At 36.8% G+C, this 19,189-nt stretch overlaps 1 protein-coding gene across 1 annotated transcript in view; it reads right to left on the bottom strand.

Moving 5' to 3' along the window:
• The window catches only part of cbx6b (chromobox homolog 6b), a 48,108-nt gene that overhangs the window by 26,946 nt on the left and 1,973 nt on the right, over window positions 1-19,189 (bottom strand). Inside the window, exons 4-5 of the mRNA XM_056452611.1 lie at window positions 17,787-17,853; window positions 14,242-15,504 (exon numbers count right to left, since the gene is read on the bottom strand). Of these exons, the coding sequence (XP_056308586.1) occupies window positions 14,242-15,504; window positions 17,787-17,853 (1,330 nt within the window). The remainder of the gene's footprint in view (window positions 1-14,241; window positions 15,505-17,786; window positions 17,854-19,189) is intronic.

The raw sequence follows: 19,189 nt of genomic DNA, 5'->3' as shown, positions 1-19,189 counted from the left end.
AATCGTGCATACGAGACCCAGTCTGAAGGCAGAAGATTAACACAGATTTATATCAAATAATCCTCAACCATCATGTTTCATGTGAGGATTTTTGTCTTTCTGGAGGCTTTAGGTGATTTCAAACGTTAAGTAAGAAACAGACGATGATGTCTCCAATTTAGCTGCTTTTGCTTCTAAACATTCAAAGGTTGTAGAGTTGGTTTAGATTTAGTATTTAAGACAGTCACCTCACAGCAAGAAGGTCTCAGGTTTGAGCCCCAGCTGGGTCAGTTGGCGTTTCACAGTTTGCATGTACTCCTATTTCCCCCACAGTCCAAAGACATGTGCTATAGATGAACTGAATAAGCTATATTGGCTGTAGTATACAGTTGAAGTCAGAATTATTAGCCCCCCTTTGAATTTTATTTATTTTTAAATATTTCCCAAATGATGTTTAACAGAGCAAGGAAATTGTCAAAGTATGTCTGATAATATTTTTTCTTCTAGAGAAAGTCTTATTTGTTTTATTTTGGCTAGAATAAAAGCAGTTTTTAATTTTTTAAACACCATTTTAAGGTCAAAATTATTAGCCCCTTTAAGCTGATTTTTTTCCTATAGTCTACAGCAGTGTTTCCCAACCCTTTTCCTGGAGGCACACCAACAGTACATATTTTGGATGTCTCCCTTACCTGACCCATTAACTTCAGGTTTTGGAGTCTCTTCTTATGTTCTAATTAGGTGATTCAGGTGTGTTTGATTAGGGAGACATTGAAAATGTGTACTGTTGGTGTGCCTTCAGGAACAGGGTTGGGAAACACTGGTCTACAGAACAAACCATCATTATAAAATAACTTGCCTAATTACCCTAACCTGTCTAGTTAACCTAATTAACCTTGTTAAGCCTTTAAATGTCACTTTAAGCTGTATAGAAGTGTCTTGAAAAATATCTAGTAAAATATTATGTGCTGTCATCATGGCAAAAATAAAATAAATCCGTTATTAGAAATGAGTTATTAAAACTATTATGTTTAGAAATGTGTTGAAAAAAATCATCTCTGTACAATGATTCTTAAACTTTTTAATGTTTTAAAAGGGTGTTAATTAAAGAGTTAATTTAAATGTTTTGTTCACATAATTTTTCAGAAATCACATTTTTTGCTATTAAAGAGCCCATATTATGGGTTTTTGAAAATGCCCTTCCATGTAGTGTGTAACACAGCTCTAAGTGAAGTGAAATATCCAGCTAAGGCTTAAATCTGTAAGTGTACAGTGTTTAAAACTATTGATTCATCTATAAAAGAGTCGACTCATAGTGCTTCAAACGAGTCGTCTTGATAACGAGTCATTAGGTGTTTCGTGATGACGCAGCTACGAAACACAAGTAGTTGGGCGCGCAAACCCGGGAGATTTGAAACCTGCGGCCCCGCCCACTAACAGAAAAAAAAGTCTCACACACACACAGAGACACACACAGACAGCGGTCAATGAAGTCATGCTGTGCAGATGGATATTATGGACAGTCTAATCAAAGATGAAACATCAGCAATATAGCCTAGCCTTGAGCAGATCAAATGCTTCTGGAAACTACATGCTTAAAAAGAAGACTTCTTCAGTTTGTTAAAGGAAGGATCAGTAAAGACTGTCAGAACATGGATCATTGCATCATGAATCAGTTTCTACCCCCATTTCACAAGTGTAAGTACGTGCGATTAAAATTATTGCCTCGTTTACTCTAGCTTGCAAATTATGTATTTAGTTGTGTTTTGTTACTTGTAACCGCGTGTGCTGTATCAGGTTAACTCTTTATATTCTCATATCGCGTGTAAAGCCACGTTGAAAACGCGACGCGTGCCGCTTTGATTACGGATCGTCAGCTGTTTACACACATGCAACGGTCAAGTTTCAAAATATTTCAGCTCAATATTATTGTCTCCTCGTGTGTGTAACGCACGGGTATTCGCGGATATAACTGAGCGCCGCTCCTCTATGGACGCGCCGGCCCTGTGTGTGTGTGTGTGTGTGTGTGTGTGTGTCTGTGTCTCCTCGTGTGTGTAACGCACGGGTATTCGCGAATATAACTGAGCGCCGCTCCTCTATGGACGCGCCGGCCCTGTGTGTGTGTGTGTGTGTGTCTGTGTCTCCTTGTGTGTGTAACGCACGGGTATTCGCGAATATAACTGAGCGCCGCTCCTCTATGGACGCGCCGGCCCTGTGTGTGTGTGTGTGTGTGTCTGTGTCTCCTCGTGTGTGTAACGCACGGGTATTCGTGAATATAACTGAGCGCCGCGCCGCGCCCTCTCTATTCAGCCGGTCCTCTATGGACGCGCAGGCCCTGTGTGTGTGTGTGTGTGTGTGTGTGTGTGTGTGAAAAGAGCAAGAAGACTGTGATCTCCTCGCCAGTTCTTGGACTTTTTGCACAATAAAATAGTTAGTCGTCAGTATTTTCTAGTCCATCATCTGTGTTTACATTCACCCACTGGCAGCCAAAATCCACTATGAAGTGTGTATGCGCTGTGACTACTTTTATATTGTAGATTAGCAGCTGGGCATTTCACTCTGCCTCGTGCTGAAGCCTGTCACTGTCGACCAATCGCAGCAGGCTGTCATCGGTCCAATCAGCGCAGATTAGCTTCGCGCTGAGGAGGGGTTTGGGAACAAATGAATCGCTGAACGATTCATATGGGAGTCGCTGGGATAATTAGGTAAAAATAAATGCAGATTATAAGACCATCAAAGTGTTGTTTGACCTTGCATGCATATTAGACTGTTGTTGGAGACCCTTACAACCTAAATATGACCCTATTTCATGTATAATATGGGCTCTTTAAACTCTTCAAAGTTCAATGTAAAAATAGTATTAGGATTTTTTAATATTATATATTCGTTTTATATGATGTCTTAAGGCTTACATCTTTCCTCTTCATTAACTATACAGTGGACCTACAGATCAACTGCTGGCATTTGAAACAGCCAATGAAGTATTGTAGGAATCGCCACTGTAGGACTTTTTTATGTTGTTTGTTTTACCACATTACATTATTGTGGTAAACATTTGTGGTAAACATACAAACATTTGGCATCAGCAATGCATCCAAAACTACAATTATTTGTACAGTATACTCTTTCTCCTAAGGTTTGTTCAATTCTTCTTCAAATGGAAGAGTCAAAAACATGCAAAGCACCAATCCGAGGGTGCATTTATATGTGCTATTAGATGTACATTTCTTACAAAGTATTTTAAAAATGCAAAAATACAGAAATTTACAGGTTTAATCCTATACATGTACATCAAAGGGCTGTGCCATATTTCTATAGCATCTTGTTAAGACAGGAAGTTGTGGATGAAATCAAAGTTAAGCAAGCCTGGGAGAAGGAATTAGGGTTGGAGATAGATTTGAAGAGTTGGGAAAAAGGCCTTGAGAATATACATGCATGCTCAATTAATGTAAGACATAATTTAATTCAATTTAAAACCATGCACAGGTTATACTTATCTAAGGAGAAACTGCATAAGATCTTTCCTCAGGTATCTCCACTTTGTAATAGATGTAAAGCAGCAGAAGGATCCCTAACCCACTAGATATGGTTGTGTCCTAAATTACAGGACTATTAGGAAAAAAATATTTGAATGTTTTTCTAAAGCCCTCCAAAAAAAATCTTGAACCATGTCCACTTATAGCTGTTCTTGGGATATTTAGTAACTTAGAGATGTTTAATAAATATGAAAGACGAGCCATGTTATTTGGTATGGTAATTACCAATAGGGTGATTTTGAGAATGTGGAAAACTGAATCTGTACCTAAATTTGGTATGTGGGGTAGAGACAGCGTAAACAGGCTTGCTTTTGAGAGGTTGAGATATATCAATAATGACAAAATTGCAGATATTTGATAAAACATGGGGACAGATATTAGAACACCTTAATGCATTGGAAGAAACGCAAGCATAACCAATGACCCCTGTCAATAACATAGTAATTAAAGATTGAGTGTAATTGATATTCACTATTCATAATCTATTATGTTTTTAATAATGTGCCAAAACTATTATTTGACAATAAAACTATAGTCAGGATAATGCATTTTTCTGGTGATACAAGAACAATATTACTTCATAATTGCTTTTATTTACGCATTACCTGACCAGCTAAATTATATTTTGCTTTTATGTGCATTCGTCCCTCTGTGTTCTGTTGTTCAGTCATAGGATAGTGTTTTTTATCTATTATATTTTATACGTATTATTATTATTGTATTACATTGGGCTTTTTTTCTTCTCTTCTGTGTTTTGTTGTAGTTTTGTTGTAGTTTTTTAAAATGCAAAAAGCACATTAATAAATGTTTAAAAAAATACAAAAATATGTGACACTAAATATTTTCATAAAATAATAAGCCATTTTCCTCAACCCTATCAAATACAAATTACAATTTTGTATTTAAAATACGTATTTGAAATACATGTATCATCAAAAACTGCCCATCCCTGGGTTAATGAATCATTGTTTATACATTACTAATGTATTATTAAAATCCAAATCCATGCTTGTTAACATTAGTTAATGCACTGGGGGTTAACATGAACAATTTTATGTTCATTAACTAATGTTAGCAAAGAGTCATACCACTTAAATAAATTGTTTGTTGTTTGTTCATGTTAGTAAAAACATGAATTAATATAATCTTATACGGTTTAAGTTTTTCCTATCCATCTGGGGAGAGTATCTTTTAAAAAACACTTTAGCGTCAAAACCTCCTTGATTAAAATAGCATTGTGTTGGTGTTATTGCATAATGACTGACAAAGCATCCAATGAGTTCAGAGAATTGATTGGATCAAAAATGGACAGAAAATTTGTGTAACTGCACAAATTCATCCTGTTACTGCTGTTACATAACCAGAAAAGACAACCTTGTCACCCTCTCCTCTTGCTGCCACCCTAATTCTCATCTTGAGAAAAAAAAAATTCATTCTGTGACTTCATTATTCAAACACTTTGAAAATGCTCAATATATTGAGATGAAAATAAAGTTTTAGGGGGGGGTTATTATCCCTAATTACAGCCTTGTGTACAGACCTGAATTTGATTCATTGTGTTCAGAGGAGCTTGTATTTGCCAGCTGCTGTCTTGGACAAATAAGCAAATACAGCAGAGGTAAGAGAAGGACAGGAGAGGGAAAACTATTCCTGACTTCATTAAAAGCTAAAGTGGGACAGCAGGCTAAGAATGGATTGTGTCACTCTAAAACAGAAAGACTGACTGTGCTGTAACAAAGACAAAAAGAAGGACACTGCCTGACTATATAAAACTTATCCGAGGCCGACTGGATTTCATACGGTTACGACAATATTCAGTAGTTTATGCAACTCAGTCTTTTAAAGAGGCCTAGAATAAACCTTCAAGTGTGTATACTCACGCTTCACTGTTCTCATTGCACAAAACATGTTTCTGCAGGACTGTTTAAAACGACAAGAGCATTAAACATGATTCCCTTTAATGAACAGATCCTCGTTGTTTTTCTTTTTTCAAGTGTGTTAGTGCTGCCCTCTAGTGGGAATTAACAATCTGGAAATGACAGAAATGGACAATAACATTCCTTTTAAACGCGCAGTTCAAATAAATAATCCTCACATTATGAACAATGTCAACAAATTTATTATGAACAAATTTATTCACCTTCATGCCGTTCAAAAGGTGAGTTAATTTGCGGGCCTCGGACGCAAGCAAGACACGTATGGTTATTTAAAACTTTATTAAACACTCTGCCACTCTCTTTTTAATGATAATCTTTGCACAAAATGTTTTTAAAAAATGCGGGTTTCAAAGCTTTTTCAAACATTTTTAATTTTGAAAATTACTCTCTAAATCAGAGCTTTAGTTCTTCACGCCTGATTGAAACCTATAGGCAGTGTTGGGGGTATTAAGTAACGCGAGTTACTTTTCTATGTAACGAGTACAGTAATGCATTAAAAATAGGTAATAATATTTGAGTTACTTCTTTAAACATATATAACGCAAGTTACATTATTACTTTTTAGTTTACATAATTATAATTATGTACTATAATTAGCTATAGCTTTTAAAAATAATTTGCTGAGTTAAAATAAAAGTAGTCACAATGAGCCATGCAGTCTTAAGAGAATGTGTTCATTATTTTGAACGCATTGAAGAAAAAGAAAAGAGGACCTAATGGGCAGTGATTTTTCTAAAGACAAATAGTACAAAAGTAGCAAACACATTGTTTTAAACTTTCAATAATCTGTATATATGGCATGTAGAGGTCTGGGGTCAGGAAGTTCTCCAATAACATAATCCTAAAATATAATTTTTTATGTGTTTTTTAAAGGTAAATGTAGGTTATACAGTGCATTGTTAATTGCAGAACTTCACTATTAAAGAAAAAAAAAAACGTTCTGAAAGAGATCCAGCCTTAGCCAGGTAATAAAAAGTAATGCAAAGTAACATAACACATTACTTACCATAAAAATAACTAAGTAAAGCGGGTCACACACCAGATGCGCAGCTCAGCGACTTGCATATGACAGTTGGAGGTAACGCACACTGGACATGCATATTCACATATTATTTAAAATGAAACTATTCAGATGGCTCTTTATGGCACAGCAAAAATATGAACAGTGTCCTGAGTCGTGGCTGGGTGACAGCAGCCGACTTGCAGTGCCGGTGTGCCTACCCTGATAGAAATCTATGTTTAGAACTCTAAAATGCATGGCGCTGTGTGGTGTGGTGCAGAGCGGTGCATTCGATGTGTGACCCCCTTAACACAACTAGTTACTTTTTTGGGGAGCAACTCAATATTTTAATGCTTTACTTTCAAACTTTCCCTAACACTGCCTATAGGTAATTGTGATGAAGCAAGGTTGGAACTAACTCTGCAGTGTTGCGACCCTCTATACTGATTGACACTACATTGTGTACAAAATTCAAAGTTCTGAAAATACTGGTAATTCTGTGGTGAGATAAATACTACGACGTCTATAGCGCCCGTAGACGACGTCAGTCTATAGCGATCGATGATTGGCTCCTGTACTAGAAGGCGGGCTTTATTCACCATATAGCGATCGATGATTGGCTCATGTACTAGTAGGCGGGGCTTTATTAACCATATTGACCGTTACACTTTTTCCCATTGAAAAAGATACAAGTGACATGTCGTGTGTATTCTTTAGTCTTTGAAAACGGTCAATATGGCAAATGAAGCCCCACCTTCCAGTACAGGAGCCAATCAACGATCGCTATATTCTGAGGATTGTCCGGTGGAGGGGCTTGGACAAGACGTGAGTTTCTACAGATTTTGTGTAATTTGAACATTTAGAAATTAAACTAAAGAGATAGTTGTTTAATTTTTGGCTGATTGCTAATATGAAATGTAATATTAAGCTTGGCAAGCAAATTTAGAAAAATGTGTTTCCCCATTTAAACAGAATGCCCGAGCATACTGCCTGAGAGGTGTTTTAAAGATGGCCGCCAAGTGAAAGACTTGCCTTATAGGGAATTTGAACCAAATTTGATCAAATCAAATTTTTAGAACATTTGTTTTAAAGTCCACATGAACCGGAAACTGCAACCGTTTTTTCCATATATGACGCGGTTCCTAGAGAAATGTAATATTTATGAGAAAACAGTAGGCGTGGCTTGTTTTTCGACCGCGAGCTGAAAGTAGTATTTCATTCAGAAAGATCTGGAATGGGGTTTTAGAGGAGTTATTACAACTTCTCACATTTCTGTTTGTTGTCAAAACCACGGCGCTCCAACTGTCAGTTAAGTATGTTAGCCATACCCAATAACTCAAAATCACATTTTAAACGAAAAAAAAAAACAGGAAGTGCATTTTCAGACTTTAATTTTAGATTGCAGAGCAAACCATTTGTTTTTATATGACATGCACAGATGAATTGTTCACCACAAAACTGGCAATGTCAACTAACAAAATTATATGGTAAGTTTTGACTTGTACTTTAAGCATCTTTTTGAGAGGGTGAAATATGTAAATGATAAAACTGGTGCTTGTTTGATTTAAATAAAGACCTTGACTAAAGGAAAAGTGTTTGGTCAGCAGAACTGCAGAAAACGCACCATATGATATTTGGTGTAACTAACGCACACCACAAATGTTTATTTGGTGTACTGAAATGATTGACAAATTTGTAAACTTGAGTTTTAAAGTGCATCCAAATCTACTATGAAAAATGACATGCTTGACATGATGACATGCATGAAGGAGACGACTATAAAAGATCCCTTTTCACATTAAAACACCACACAATGCATCATTTGCAAAAGCACAAATGCAATACCTTTATTAAAACAGGGGGTCAGTGAGCTTAGCTGCACTTCTACTTCAAAAGATGGTACAAAAAATTGCCATGACTTTAAACATTTTCCATTACAAATCTGTACACAATACATAAAGCGATGGGAAATAATTACAGTTATGCTATGGCCCTTACAGAATAAAAAATCATAGAATTATTATATAAAAAGTATTTACAACAAATTAGAGGAGACCGACTGTATGGATCATTTACATAATTAGCACTGCCTAACAAGGTGGGGGGAATATAACTATTTACATTTAAACAAATCAAGACAGAGCTTCAAACCCACTCCAGCACTTATACAGAGGATTCCCTTTTTCTTGTTCCATGTGCTAAATGCTTCACATCTGGTTGCACAACACTGCAAAAACAAACAAGAGCTTGTTGTCAAACTCAAAAAAAAAAAAAAAAAAAAAAAACCTATGAGAAAGTAATGCCCAAAAGTTTGGCTCAGTTCAAATGAATTGTAATGTGAATGCGATTTACTTAGTGTGAACGTTGTCATATAAATGTTGATGTGCACCAAACAAGCATACAAAACTGTTAAACATGTGGGGTTTTGACTCCTTTACACAAGATATTAAAAAACATGGTACATGTAACCTATTGTTTCAGCATTCAGAAATTTACATCACAAATATGGCTGTTATATGTTTTTGTAGCTTCAGGTTCAGTCTTACATGACATATAAATGACTATGAAACAACCATTTTGGTTCTCATATCAACATCACTAAAGAACCTCCATTTTAAGCAAACCAGCACTAAACGTCTTGTCTATTTTTGGTCTGGAACAAAGCAAAGATGCTAAGCGAGCCATTGTACTGAATTGTGAGTCTAAGGTATTTTGATGACAGGACTTTAAAACACAGGCATTAGAGTTAGACATGTTCAGTGGAAGTCTAAATGATATATAATTATTCTACACTGTAAAAAATGCAGGGTTCCACACAATTCATTCATGTTGTCCCAACACGAATCGATTAAGTTAACTTAACACTTAATACGTTTTTGTGGTTTGAACATACAAAAATTAAGTTTTCCCAATGAAATCTCAAGAATTGTGTTGTTTCAGCTCATTTTAAATAAGTAGTTTGCACAAGCAAAATAGAATATTTTTGTGTGTAAGAAATCAAGTACATACAAATTAAAGAATTGAAAATAATTTGAAGGTTTGGTGGATGTGGCTTAAATGCAGCTCAAATGCTGTATAAGATAAGCTGGCTTTGCCAAAGCAACTCAAGTTCAACAACACAAAGTTTTGTTAAAGATAAATTAAAGTAATGGGAAATGCACGTCTATTCTGGCTTTATTCAGCCTCTTGTTAAGTAATTAACTCCATATATTCAACTTAAATGAATCACACCAACACAAAAGCTATATGCATGATACTATTTACACATTCAGAAACTCTTCTTTTGCACAAAGGCACGAGTGCATCTTTTTAAATATGACAAACATGAACACATGCATTCTAAGTGCTGAGGAATTAGCAATTCTTCAAATTTGCTATTTGAGCAACAAACAAACAAAAAAAATCTATGTGGAAAACAAACAACTCTAAATCTACTTCTTTACAGGTCAATAAAAGAACGTGTCCTTCCTTACAACATCCTCTTCATGGACATGTGAGCTAAATGGTCAGCAGATGTGATGGAATAATGAGAGTCAGGGTTTAGAAGAATAAACAGAATGATGCTCTAAACTCAGAGTGAATCTAATGGAGGAGATTCTTGATTTGCCTCTCTCGCACTGAACAAGTCTGTAAATGCGGGTAAAGTGGGTTTAAACTTGAAGTAATAATAAAATAAGCTGTTTGATAGTTCAGCTTAATAAAAAAAAATCATACGTTTTTTTCTTAATGTTAAAATGAATATTACAGAAGATTAACAAATGTTTATAATAATAAATTTGTAATAGTAATACGTTCGTTGCTAAAAATGTGTTGAATCAAATTAACTTTACATTTAACATCAAGTTTTTTCAACTTGCAGCAAATTAAAATGACTAAAAACAAAGTTAAATATTGTAGAACTTAAAGTTGTTGAAAATTGATCTACTTTTAAAAAATAAGTTAAGGTAACAAAAAGCAAACAAAAACAAAACATGGTCATGACTTTTTGGTCATATATTTTTTTAGTGCTTACAATGTAAACTAATGGAGTTAACTTGTGTTAATAAGTTGAAACCCTATTGTAAAAGTGTTTAAAATTTCAATTGATAAGGAACACAATTATGAAAACAAAACTGCAGTTTTAAATAGCAACACATGTAAAAATAAATATTAAGAGTGATGCTTTTGGCAACTCATTTGAGCCAAATCAAGCAAGTCCCAACTTATAAATAAGAGAATATAAAAGGCTTGTTGGGAATTAAGAACAAAGCACACCAAATAACAAAACTAACCCATAAGCTCATTTTACGATATACCGAGCAAAGTCCTAAACATGCTTTTTGGATACAGCAAAAGTTTCCATATCAATGGCATCACCGTCCACTTCATCAGCCTAGTTTATTTCGCCTGTGCCTTTTATTATTTCAAATCTGACACTGGCTTACATCAAGACTGAACCTCACGGGGTTTAAACTTCAGCTCTCATTAAAGCCTAACTGGAGGGTAGAGACCATTCCAACCACATCAAGACTAGATCAAAAGTCTGCTTCTCCCATCAGGCTCTTTCGCCAAAGTCTAATCAAATACTCTGTCTCTGAATTCAAAGTCACAGAGTAGAGTCTCCTGATAAAGAATAAGCAGGATGATAGTAAAGGGATAGCTAGGTTCAAACTGGGAGCAAAAGATTAACAGACAAACAAACATTTGCATTCTTTACTACAGAAATGCACTTCGGTGAAAGACATCCCAGCAAGCATTTTTTTTTTTGTTTTTAAAAGATGTCTAATAGACGTCTAAATATAGGCGTCTTGGCTAAAACAAGGCTAAATTTGGGCTGTCAGAGAAAATCTAATAGATGTCTAAAAATAAGCCAAAACTAGACTAGTCATCAAGTAAACAGAAGTGAATGACTACACATATAAAGTCTGTCTAATCTGTCTTGACGAATAGTCTAGTTTTGGGCTATTTTTGGATGTCTATTCGATTTTGATTGACAGCCCAAGTTTAGCCTTGTTTTACCCGAGCTGTCTACATTTAGATGTCTATTAGACGTCTATTAAACACAAAATTGTTTGCTGGGATGCTTTAAATGAACAAATGTGTCTTTGAAAAGTATCAGTATGCTAGCCATTAATTAACAGGTAATGCTTTCTGAACAAGTCCATTAGTTAATAGCTAGATTAAAAACAACTACTCTTCTTATTTTAAAGGGGTAGATCATGAAAAAGCACAGAATGAACTCATGCCTTCATTACTGTATTTAACAACAAAACTTCATATTCTTCATTTTTTCACCTGAGCAACTTCCTTTTCTTAATGTAAATATTAATCGAGAATCTTGGTGAAAGAGTTTTGACTGAGGTAAAACACAAAAGTTTGACAGAGGCTTGAGTTGTCTACATAAGATGGCTGTTATTCTGCTTCATTATAAAAAAGTACAGGCTGTGGAGACTCTTAATGATAGAGGTGTGTGTCTGGAATTCTGCCATATGCCAAAGCTTAACTAAAAATCCCAAAATAACAAGGGTCTAATATTAACGCTTTTGACTATATATTTTGTTTGAATACTTGCAAGAATTGAAGGGGCTATATAGTTCACTCAAAAATATTAATTCTGTTATAGTTTACTCAACCTTCACTTGTCGCACAACAGTGTGAGTTTTTTATTTTTGCTCAACACAAAATGTTTCATTTTGAAAAATGGAAATCTGTAGCCATTTACTTCCATAGTATTAGTGTTGTCTACTATGGAAGTCAATGGTTAAAGGCTTCTTAGATTCCTCAAAATATCTTCATCTGTGTCCAACAGAAATAGGGAACTCATTATGGTATGGAACCACTCTAAGGTGACTAAATTTAAATTTTTGGGTGAACTATTTCTTTAATGCCAGGAAAGGCTCATTGTTGTCAGTCATTGGATTATTTATGACAATATTACAAAACTCTAAAGAGAGTCAGACTAATCATTCTAATCTAAACTATAAGCTGATGAACAACTTGTTGTAATTATCATAACTGAATCCTTATACATCTCATTAGTGCAACTGGGAATTTCGGAGTGTTTCAACTTCTAGAATGTGAATGCTGTAATTATTTAGCCTTTATGTTGAGGCCTTGATTGTTTCTATAGAAATACAGAATTCCAGGTCCAAACTCTGAAGATGTGAAAAGCTGAGTTGGCTCAAAATTGCAGCCAACACAAAATGAATGCTATCCATATGTTGGAATTCCTAAGAAATTACCAGTCAATTGGATTTTTATTTACTCCACATAGCAGAAACTGATGCTCTTCTGCTTACTCTTACTTTGATGAATATGGAATCTGAAAAGATCTTTAAAATAGATTGAGCGTCAGCTGTAGTTTAGAGCACACTACAATGTTACTGATACAATGTATTGCTTCATTCAAAGGCATGATCAAAAAAAAAAGCAAGTGACTATGGAACGGTGTTTGAGTTTGAAAATGCTATAACTTTAAATACACTACCATACAAAAATTGTGATGGCAAGATTTCTTAAGAAACTATGATACTTTTATTATGCAAGGATGCACTGATTTAAGTTACATTGTAGATTTTTTTTTTAAATAAAGGCTGTCGTTTTAAAATGTTGCACAAATGCAGCTTAGCATTATTAGTAATTCAAGAGTTCACATTTAGCGGATGATCGATTAGAAAGCGTGTTGGCATGCTGTCCCAGGAGAGAGCTCTGAGCTCTTAAGATCCTCGAGCACAGGGCTCCCTCCTGTTTGCAGGGCGAGATGGGAGTTTGAGCTGAGGTAGGTCTCGAGAACTCCCCTGCTATTAATGGCTAATGACAAATTAGCAATTTCTATGGAGAGATATACTGCTGATTAAGAGCTCATCTATGGTGCTAATGTGTTTAGTCAATTCACTTATGTTGCAAGTTTTTGGACTGTGGAAAGAAACCGAAGAACCAAGAGAAAACCAACACAAGCACAGGAAGAACGTGTGCACAAAATGTCACCTGGCCTGTTAAGAGACTTGGACCAGTGACATTCTTGCTGTGAGGCAGCAGTACTAACCACTGGGCCACCATGCCACCCTATTGAGGAAAAGAAAGGAGGAGTAGGGGTGGAAGAGGGGATTCTTCAAGCCGAAGATGACTGAGGTAAGGAACTTTATAATGAGTTATTTATAAAGAGTTAGGAATCATCCGATTGGTGAATCATGCATTAGCTAATGCGGGACCAGGGGTCAATCATAAGCATGGGATCCTCTCGAAATTACTTTATAAATAAACTTCACAAAATGTTTGAGTACCAGATAGCATATTAAAATTATTTCTGAAAGATAACTGGACAATGAAGACTAGAGTAATGATGCTGAAAATTCAGCTTTGCTAATGCAGAAATTAAGTACATTCATAGTATACTATTTCCTGTGTTTATTCTGTGCACAAGTGTCCAGTTCAGAAACTTTACCAACCACAAACATTTGTACAGTAGTGTACAACATATAGAAAAAATTGTTATAAGACATGATATATGGAATAAATACCATACAGCAAAGTTGCTTGGCGCATCTTTGAAGAAGCCATTAATGAGAAAGCTCATGCTTAGGAAACATCCATGTGTTCGGATTAAACACACAAAGCCAAACAACTTATTCCGAGACATTCACTGATGGTTATAAAAAAGTTATGGCACACAGTGTTGTAGGGTGGACAGCTTGACCACAATCAAGCCCAACCAAGGCTGGCATGGGCACCAGATAGCTGAAACTGTAAACAAACTACTACCAAACCTCCCGATATTCCTTTTGAAGGCTGCAGGAGGCTGTATCTGCACTCATGTTTTGTTGGGGTTGTGTTTTGGCTGCTGTGTGTCATTTTGAGTTGATATATTTTTGGGGTAGCACGGAGGAGAAGAAGCAGAAGGCGGATGGCAGAACTCTTTGATGGTGACGGTGAGGAGGTTAGCTGTGATGTCTGTGACAACCACATTGGCACACTGGGATGTCATGTCAGGACGCCAGTCTAAATCCTCTTCTTCTGATGGCTCCTCTGACACGGGCACCTCGGGGACCTTGAGCGGATGACGGCCAGAGAAGGGATGGCGTCGGCGCAATCGTCTGTCCATTTCATGAGGTACGGAAAGGTCTAGGATGTGTTCGTTGTCTTCAGAGGATGTCGATGCAGAGGATGATGAGGAAAACATAGGAGACGATGGAAGAGCTGAAGGAGCAGAGTCCTTGTTTTTGGATGCTACAGGTTGAGTGCCAAGTTTGTGAAGGGTAGGATCAGGGGGCTTGGTTGCAGAGGACTTGGTTGAAGAGGCCTTGGGTTGCAATGAGGAATGCTGTGATTGGGTTTGCCTTGGGGAAGGTGGTTCAACATCCGAAACTTCAGAGCTTGAATTTGATGGAGGTGGCTCTTCATTGCGATTCTGACCTTTGGACACATCTAGGAGTTTTGAACTTTGGGTGGAAGAGAGATGGTTAGTCTTGCTGTTACAACTCTCTCCACTCTCTGCATTTTTCAAAGAGTGAGAATCAAAGAGTTTCCCGAAAACTGGAAATCCAGAACCCCGGATGGGAGGCTGGATTCCTCGGTAGGATACTTCACCAAACCGCCTGTTTTTCCCAATCACCCTGTTGCGGGATGGAATCTTCTGTCGTCCGAAATGGGACTGTTGCGTTGAGGGCACATGTGTCCTTTTATTATTAGCAACTGCAGAGTTTTCAGCTTTGTCAAGCACTTTGAGGTTCAGAATGACACGTCCTTTCTTCACTTCTCTCGGTTTGACTTTCCGATTGAGAATGCGGACTGTTTCTGAAAATGCACTGACTGTTGGGCGGGATGAAAAAGGGCCGGAGGGACCAACTGTCTGGTCCGGGCGAGGCAAGGGGCGACGTGCCATGCGATGGCAGCGGTGAATGTCTTTTTTCAGTTTGGGCTGAGCAGTGCCTGACTGCAGCTTAGCATTGGAAGGGGCAGTCGGAGTGTAGGCTGGTGCATCAGGAGGTGGCGGAGGAGGTGGAGGCGGTTTGGAATGAGGTTGAGGACGACTATGCTTGAACTCTGGTACTCGTGGGGACTCAGCTTGTGCTCTTGACTAAATAAATAGGGAAAAGGCAAAAAATTATTGACTTTTTAAAGGGTATGTTCATCAAAAACTACTTTGTCATCATTTAATCACTGTCATGTCATAGCAAAGCCTTAAAACGTTTAAAATACAAACCCATAAAAAGTTCAAAATACAAATAAAATACTTTTATGCTGTATTTACGCCAGGAAATAGTGCTAGTTCTCTTTCTTTTTACCCACACCAAATACAAATTTGAAGTTTTTATTTGGTGCAGTTTGCTGTCACACTGCCATTTTTGTAAGTGATCTAGAAATTGTAAACTAAAGTATGCATGCAAAGTGAGCTGCTTATTGGACATGCGCTCTAGTGCATAGATGCCCAAAGTAGGGCCCGTGGGCAAAGTTGGCCCATTGTAACCTTTGATTTGGCTCACCAACTCATCTGAAAGGAGAGTGAGACTGATTAAGAGGGTTGGGGCGAATGCCTTTAACACAGAGACTGTCATTTCTAAATTGAGGTAAACTTTTGGTGTTTTATTGCTGAGCTTTTTTTAATGTAAATACGGTCACGCGACAGATGCTATGCAGAAGACATCGGCGAGCAAATTAAGGCAACAACTAGTGTAATTCTGTTATAAATTAGATTGTTTTGTTTTTACTGTAATAAGTATTGTGAAATGTAAAAAAAAAATGCTGTATTAGTAAATATAAAGCAATGTTTTCTAGTCATTTTTAAACATTCATTCATTTTCTTTTCAGCTTAGTCCCTTTATTAATCTGGGGTCGCCATAGCGGAATGAACTGCCAACTTATCCAGCACATGTTTTACGCAGCGGATGCCCTTCCAGCTGCAACCCATCTCTGGGAAACATCCATACACACTCACCCACACTCATACACTATGGACAATTTAGCTTACCCAATTCCCCTGTGCTGCATGTCTTTGGACTGTGGGGGAAACCGGAGCACCCGGAGGAAGCCCACACGAACGCAGGGAGAACATGCAAACTCCACACAGAAACACCAACCGACCCAGCCGAGGCTCGAACTGGCGATCTTCTTGCTGTGAGGCGACAGCAGTACCTACTGCGCCACCGTGTCGCCATATTTTTAAACATTATTAAATAAATTAGGAAATTAGCTATGGAAACTAGATTTCCCTTTCATAAGAAAAATTCTGGGCACTGCTGCTCTAGTGGCTTGATGTGCAACCATCAGCTGCGGTTTTCGAAAAACCTCCACTAACAAACTCTTATTGTAGCTCTGAGGGACCTTTCAAATAATGCGGCTATTATTTACTCAAGCTCTTTATTTCAATTGCTTTCAATTCGCAATGGCTTTTTTCTTTTAATTATAAATAAAACTTATTTTGTTTGTTGGTGGTGGATCATTGACTAGCACGGCTCATGTCCAAGACTGTATGCCTTTTTTTTCATCGTGAAAGATTTATTTCCTGATTGAGAAACATCTACATCAGACTCTTATTTACATGCTTATAATATTTGCATTGTGCGAATGTGCAGGGACACTTCAGATATAAAATTATTGTTTTAAGCTACTAGGCAGTGCTAGTATGATGACAAAGTGGCTTCACTTTTATGAAGTCATGAGCAATCTAGTTCTCCATGTAGATCAGGGGTGTTCAACCCTGTTCCTGGAGATCCACCTTCCTTCAGAGTTCAGCTCCAATCCTGATCAAACACACTGAAATCTCCAGGAAAGTAGATCTCCAGGAACAGGGTTGAGCACCCCTGATGTAGATAGATCAGTGTACCTCATTATCCATTTACAATTTATTCAACCATTTTTATTTTACTTTGTGAAATAAATTAACTTTGTTAAATTAAGTTTGTTCAAATTAATTGATTGTTGTCAATTAAGTTTTTTCTTGTACCACCTATGCACAATTGAGCTTCTGTAAGAACCAAAAGGTTTCTTCTCATACTTTAATTTATGAGCATTTAATCTACCATATTTGATATGCTCAATCTAAAAACATTGATTAACGTTTATACTTTAATCTTAATCTTTTAAAGCCATCATATATCTTTTTCAATTCAATTCAATTTGCCCCCACACACTTTATTAACTTTTTGAATAATCTATGTTTTGGTGGTGCGAACATTCAATGTAAGCACATAAATCTTTCAAGCTTCATTAAAAATGTCTTGTTAGGAATGAGCCTTATAAGTTCAGAATGATATGAAGATGAGTAAATGACAGAATTAAGCACAGACTTCAAAATTTATCAAATAATTGTGCATGCACCAAACATGTTTCTCTACTTATCAGTTGGTCCTGTTGACGTACCTTTAGAAGCAGTGTTTTGGGTTTTGGGCCTCTCTTTTTGGGTCCGTACATTTCTTGCTCTCGCTCTCTGAATAAAAAAAGAGAGTATGATTATGATAATATAATGTTTATGTATAAACATTCATTCATTTTCTTTTTGGTTAGTCCCTTTATTAATCAGGGGTCGCCACAGCAGAATGAACCACCAACTTATCCAGCATATGTTTTACGCAGCGAATATATGATTATGAAATGATGATTATGTCATGTTTTATGCTTAAATAGTGTATTGTAATGCCAGCTTTAGGCCCAGTTTACACTAATACGTTTTAGTTTTAAAGCAGCGGTTTTAGAATGAAAATGATCCGTGTCCACGCTGGCGTTTCACCCAGCATTTCTGAACAACTCTCCAACACTTTACCGCTGAATACGCACATCCCGTGACCACACGCACTCACTCTGGCATGCACTGTAGAGTATGTGCAAGTCTGAGCTTCAGGCAGTCAGCGCGTGCTGACAACTACTCAGATGAGAGCTGTGCTCGTCGGACTGTTCATCAAGGATCTAACGCTGGATCTACTCTCACTATATTCGTTAAACGTGATATTTAATTCATCTTCTTGTCTATATCTAACGACATATTCCCCGACTTTGGTCTTTTGAATCTATTACTTGTTCTCAGATAACGTGTTTTGGCTGAGCGCAAAGATAAGTTAATATATTAATTAATGTAATCACGTACACAGATTCTGCACATTTGACTGATTGCTTGCTTTTATTCCCTATAATGTATAAACCTATTGTATATGATACATTTATATTGGCCGTTATTGATTATTAAAACTGATATATTCAGCAAAAGAGAGGGTATGTTTCAGATTTTCAATGAAAATTAAAGGAGGCAGTAATGTTATAGGCGCTGTTTTGTTATAAAGATTTATACAGTAAAGATGACGGTCATATAAATATGTAGCTACACGACGCCTCAATATTTTTGGTGCCTGTTAAGTTGTTAATATCAAAATGAAAATAGGCAGTTCCTTATATCAGGTTTTCATTTTATTGTTAAGACAGTGAAACAATGTAGCCAGGGTGATGTGAATGAGGTTATAAAGTACACTGTTCCCTTTGAAGATTTACTCGTTGTGTCCTCGGGAGTTTGTTTCCATATCAAACTTGCCAATCTGAACTTACAAGGAAAGTATGCAAGACTGAACTTTGTGTAGGCTACTTTATATTTAGGAAAAAAGCTCCAATCAGAGAGGTGAATGTCTGCAGCCCCGCCTCCATTTTCAGATGTCTCCATTTTCCCCCATCCAACACAGAGCAGGAGTGTTTTAAAATGAAAATGGTCTCTTCAGCATTTTCAAAATGATCTGTTTTCGGCACTCGAAAACTCCGGTGTAGTGTGGACGGATGGCCTA

The sequence above is a fragment of the Danio aesculapii genome, chromosome 3 (assembly GCF_903798145.1).
Source record: "Danio aesculapii chromosome 3, fDanAes4.1, whole genome shotgun sequence".
NCBI lineage: Eukaryota > Metazoa > Chordata > Actinopteri > Cypriniformes > Danionidae > Danio > Danio aesculapii.
The sequence above is the reverse complement of the archived record's forward strand: the minus strand, read 5'-3'. Positions and strand labels throughout refer to the sequence as shown.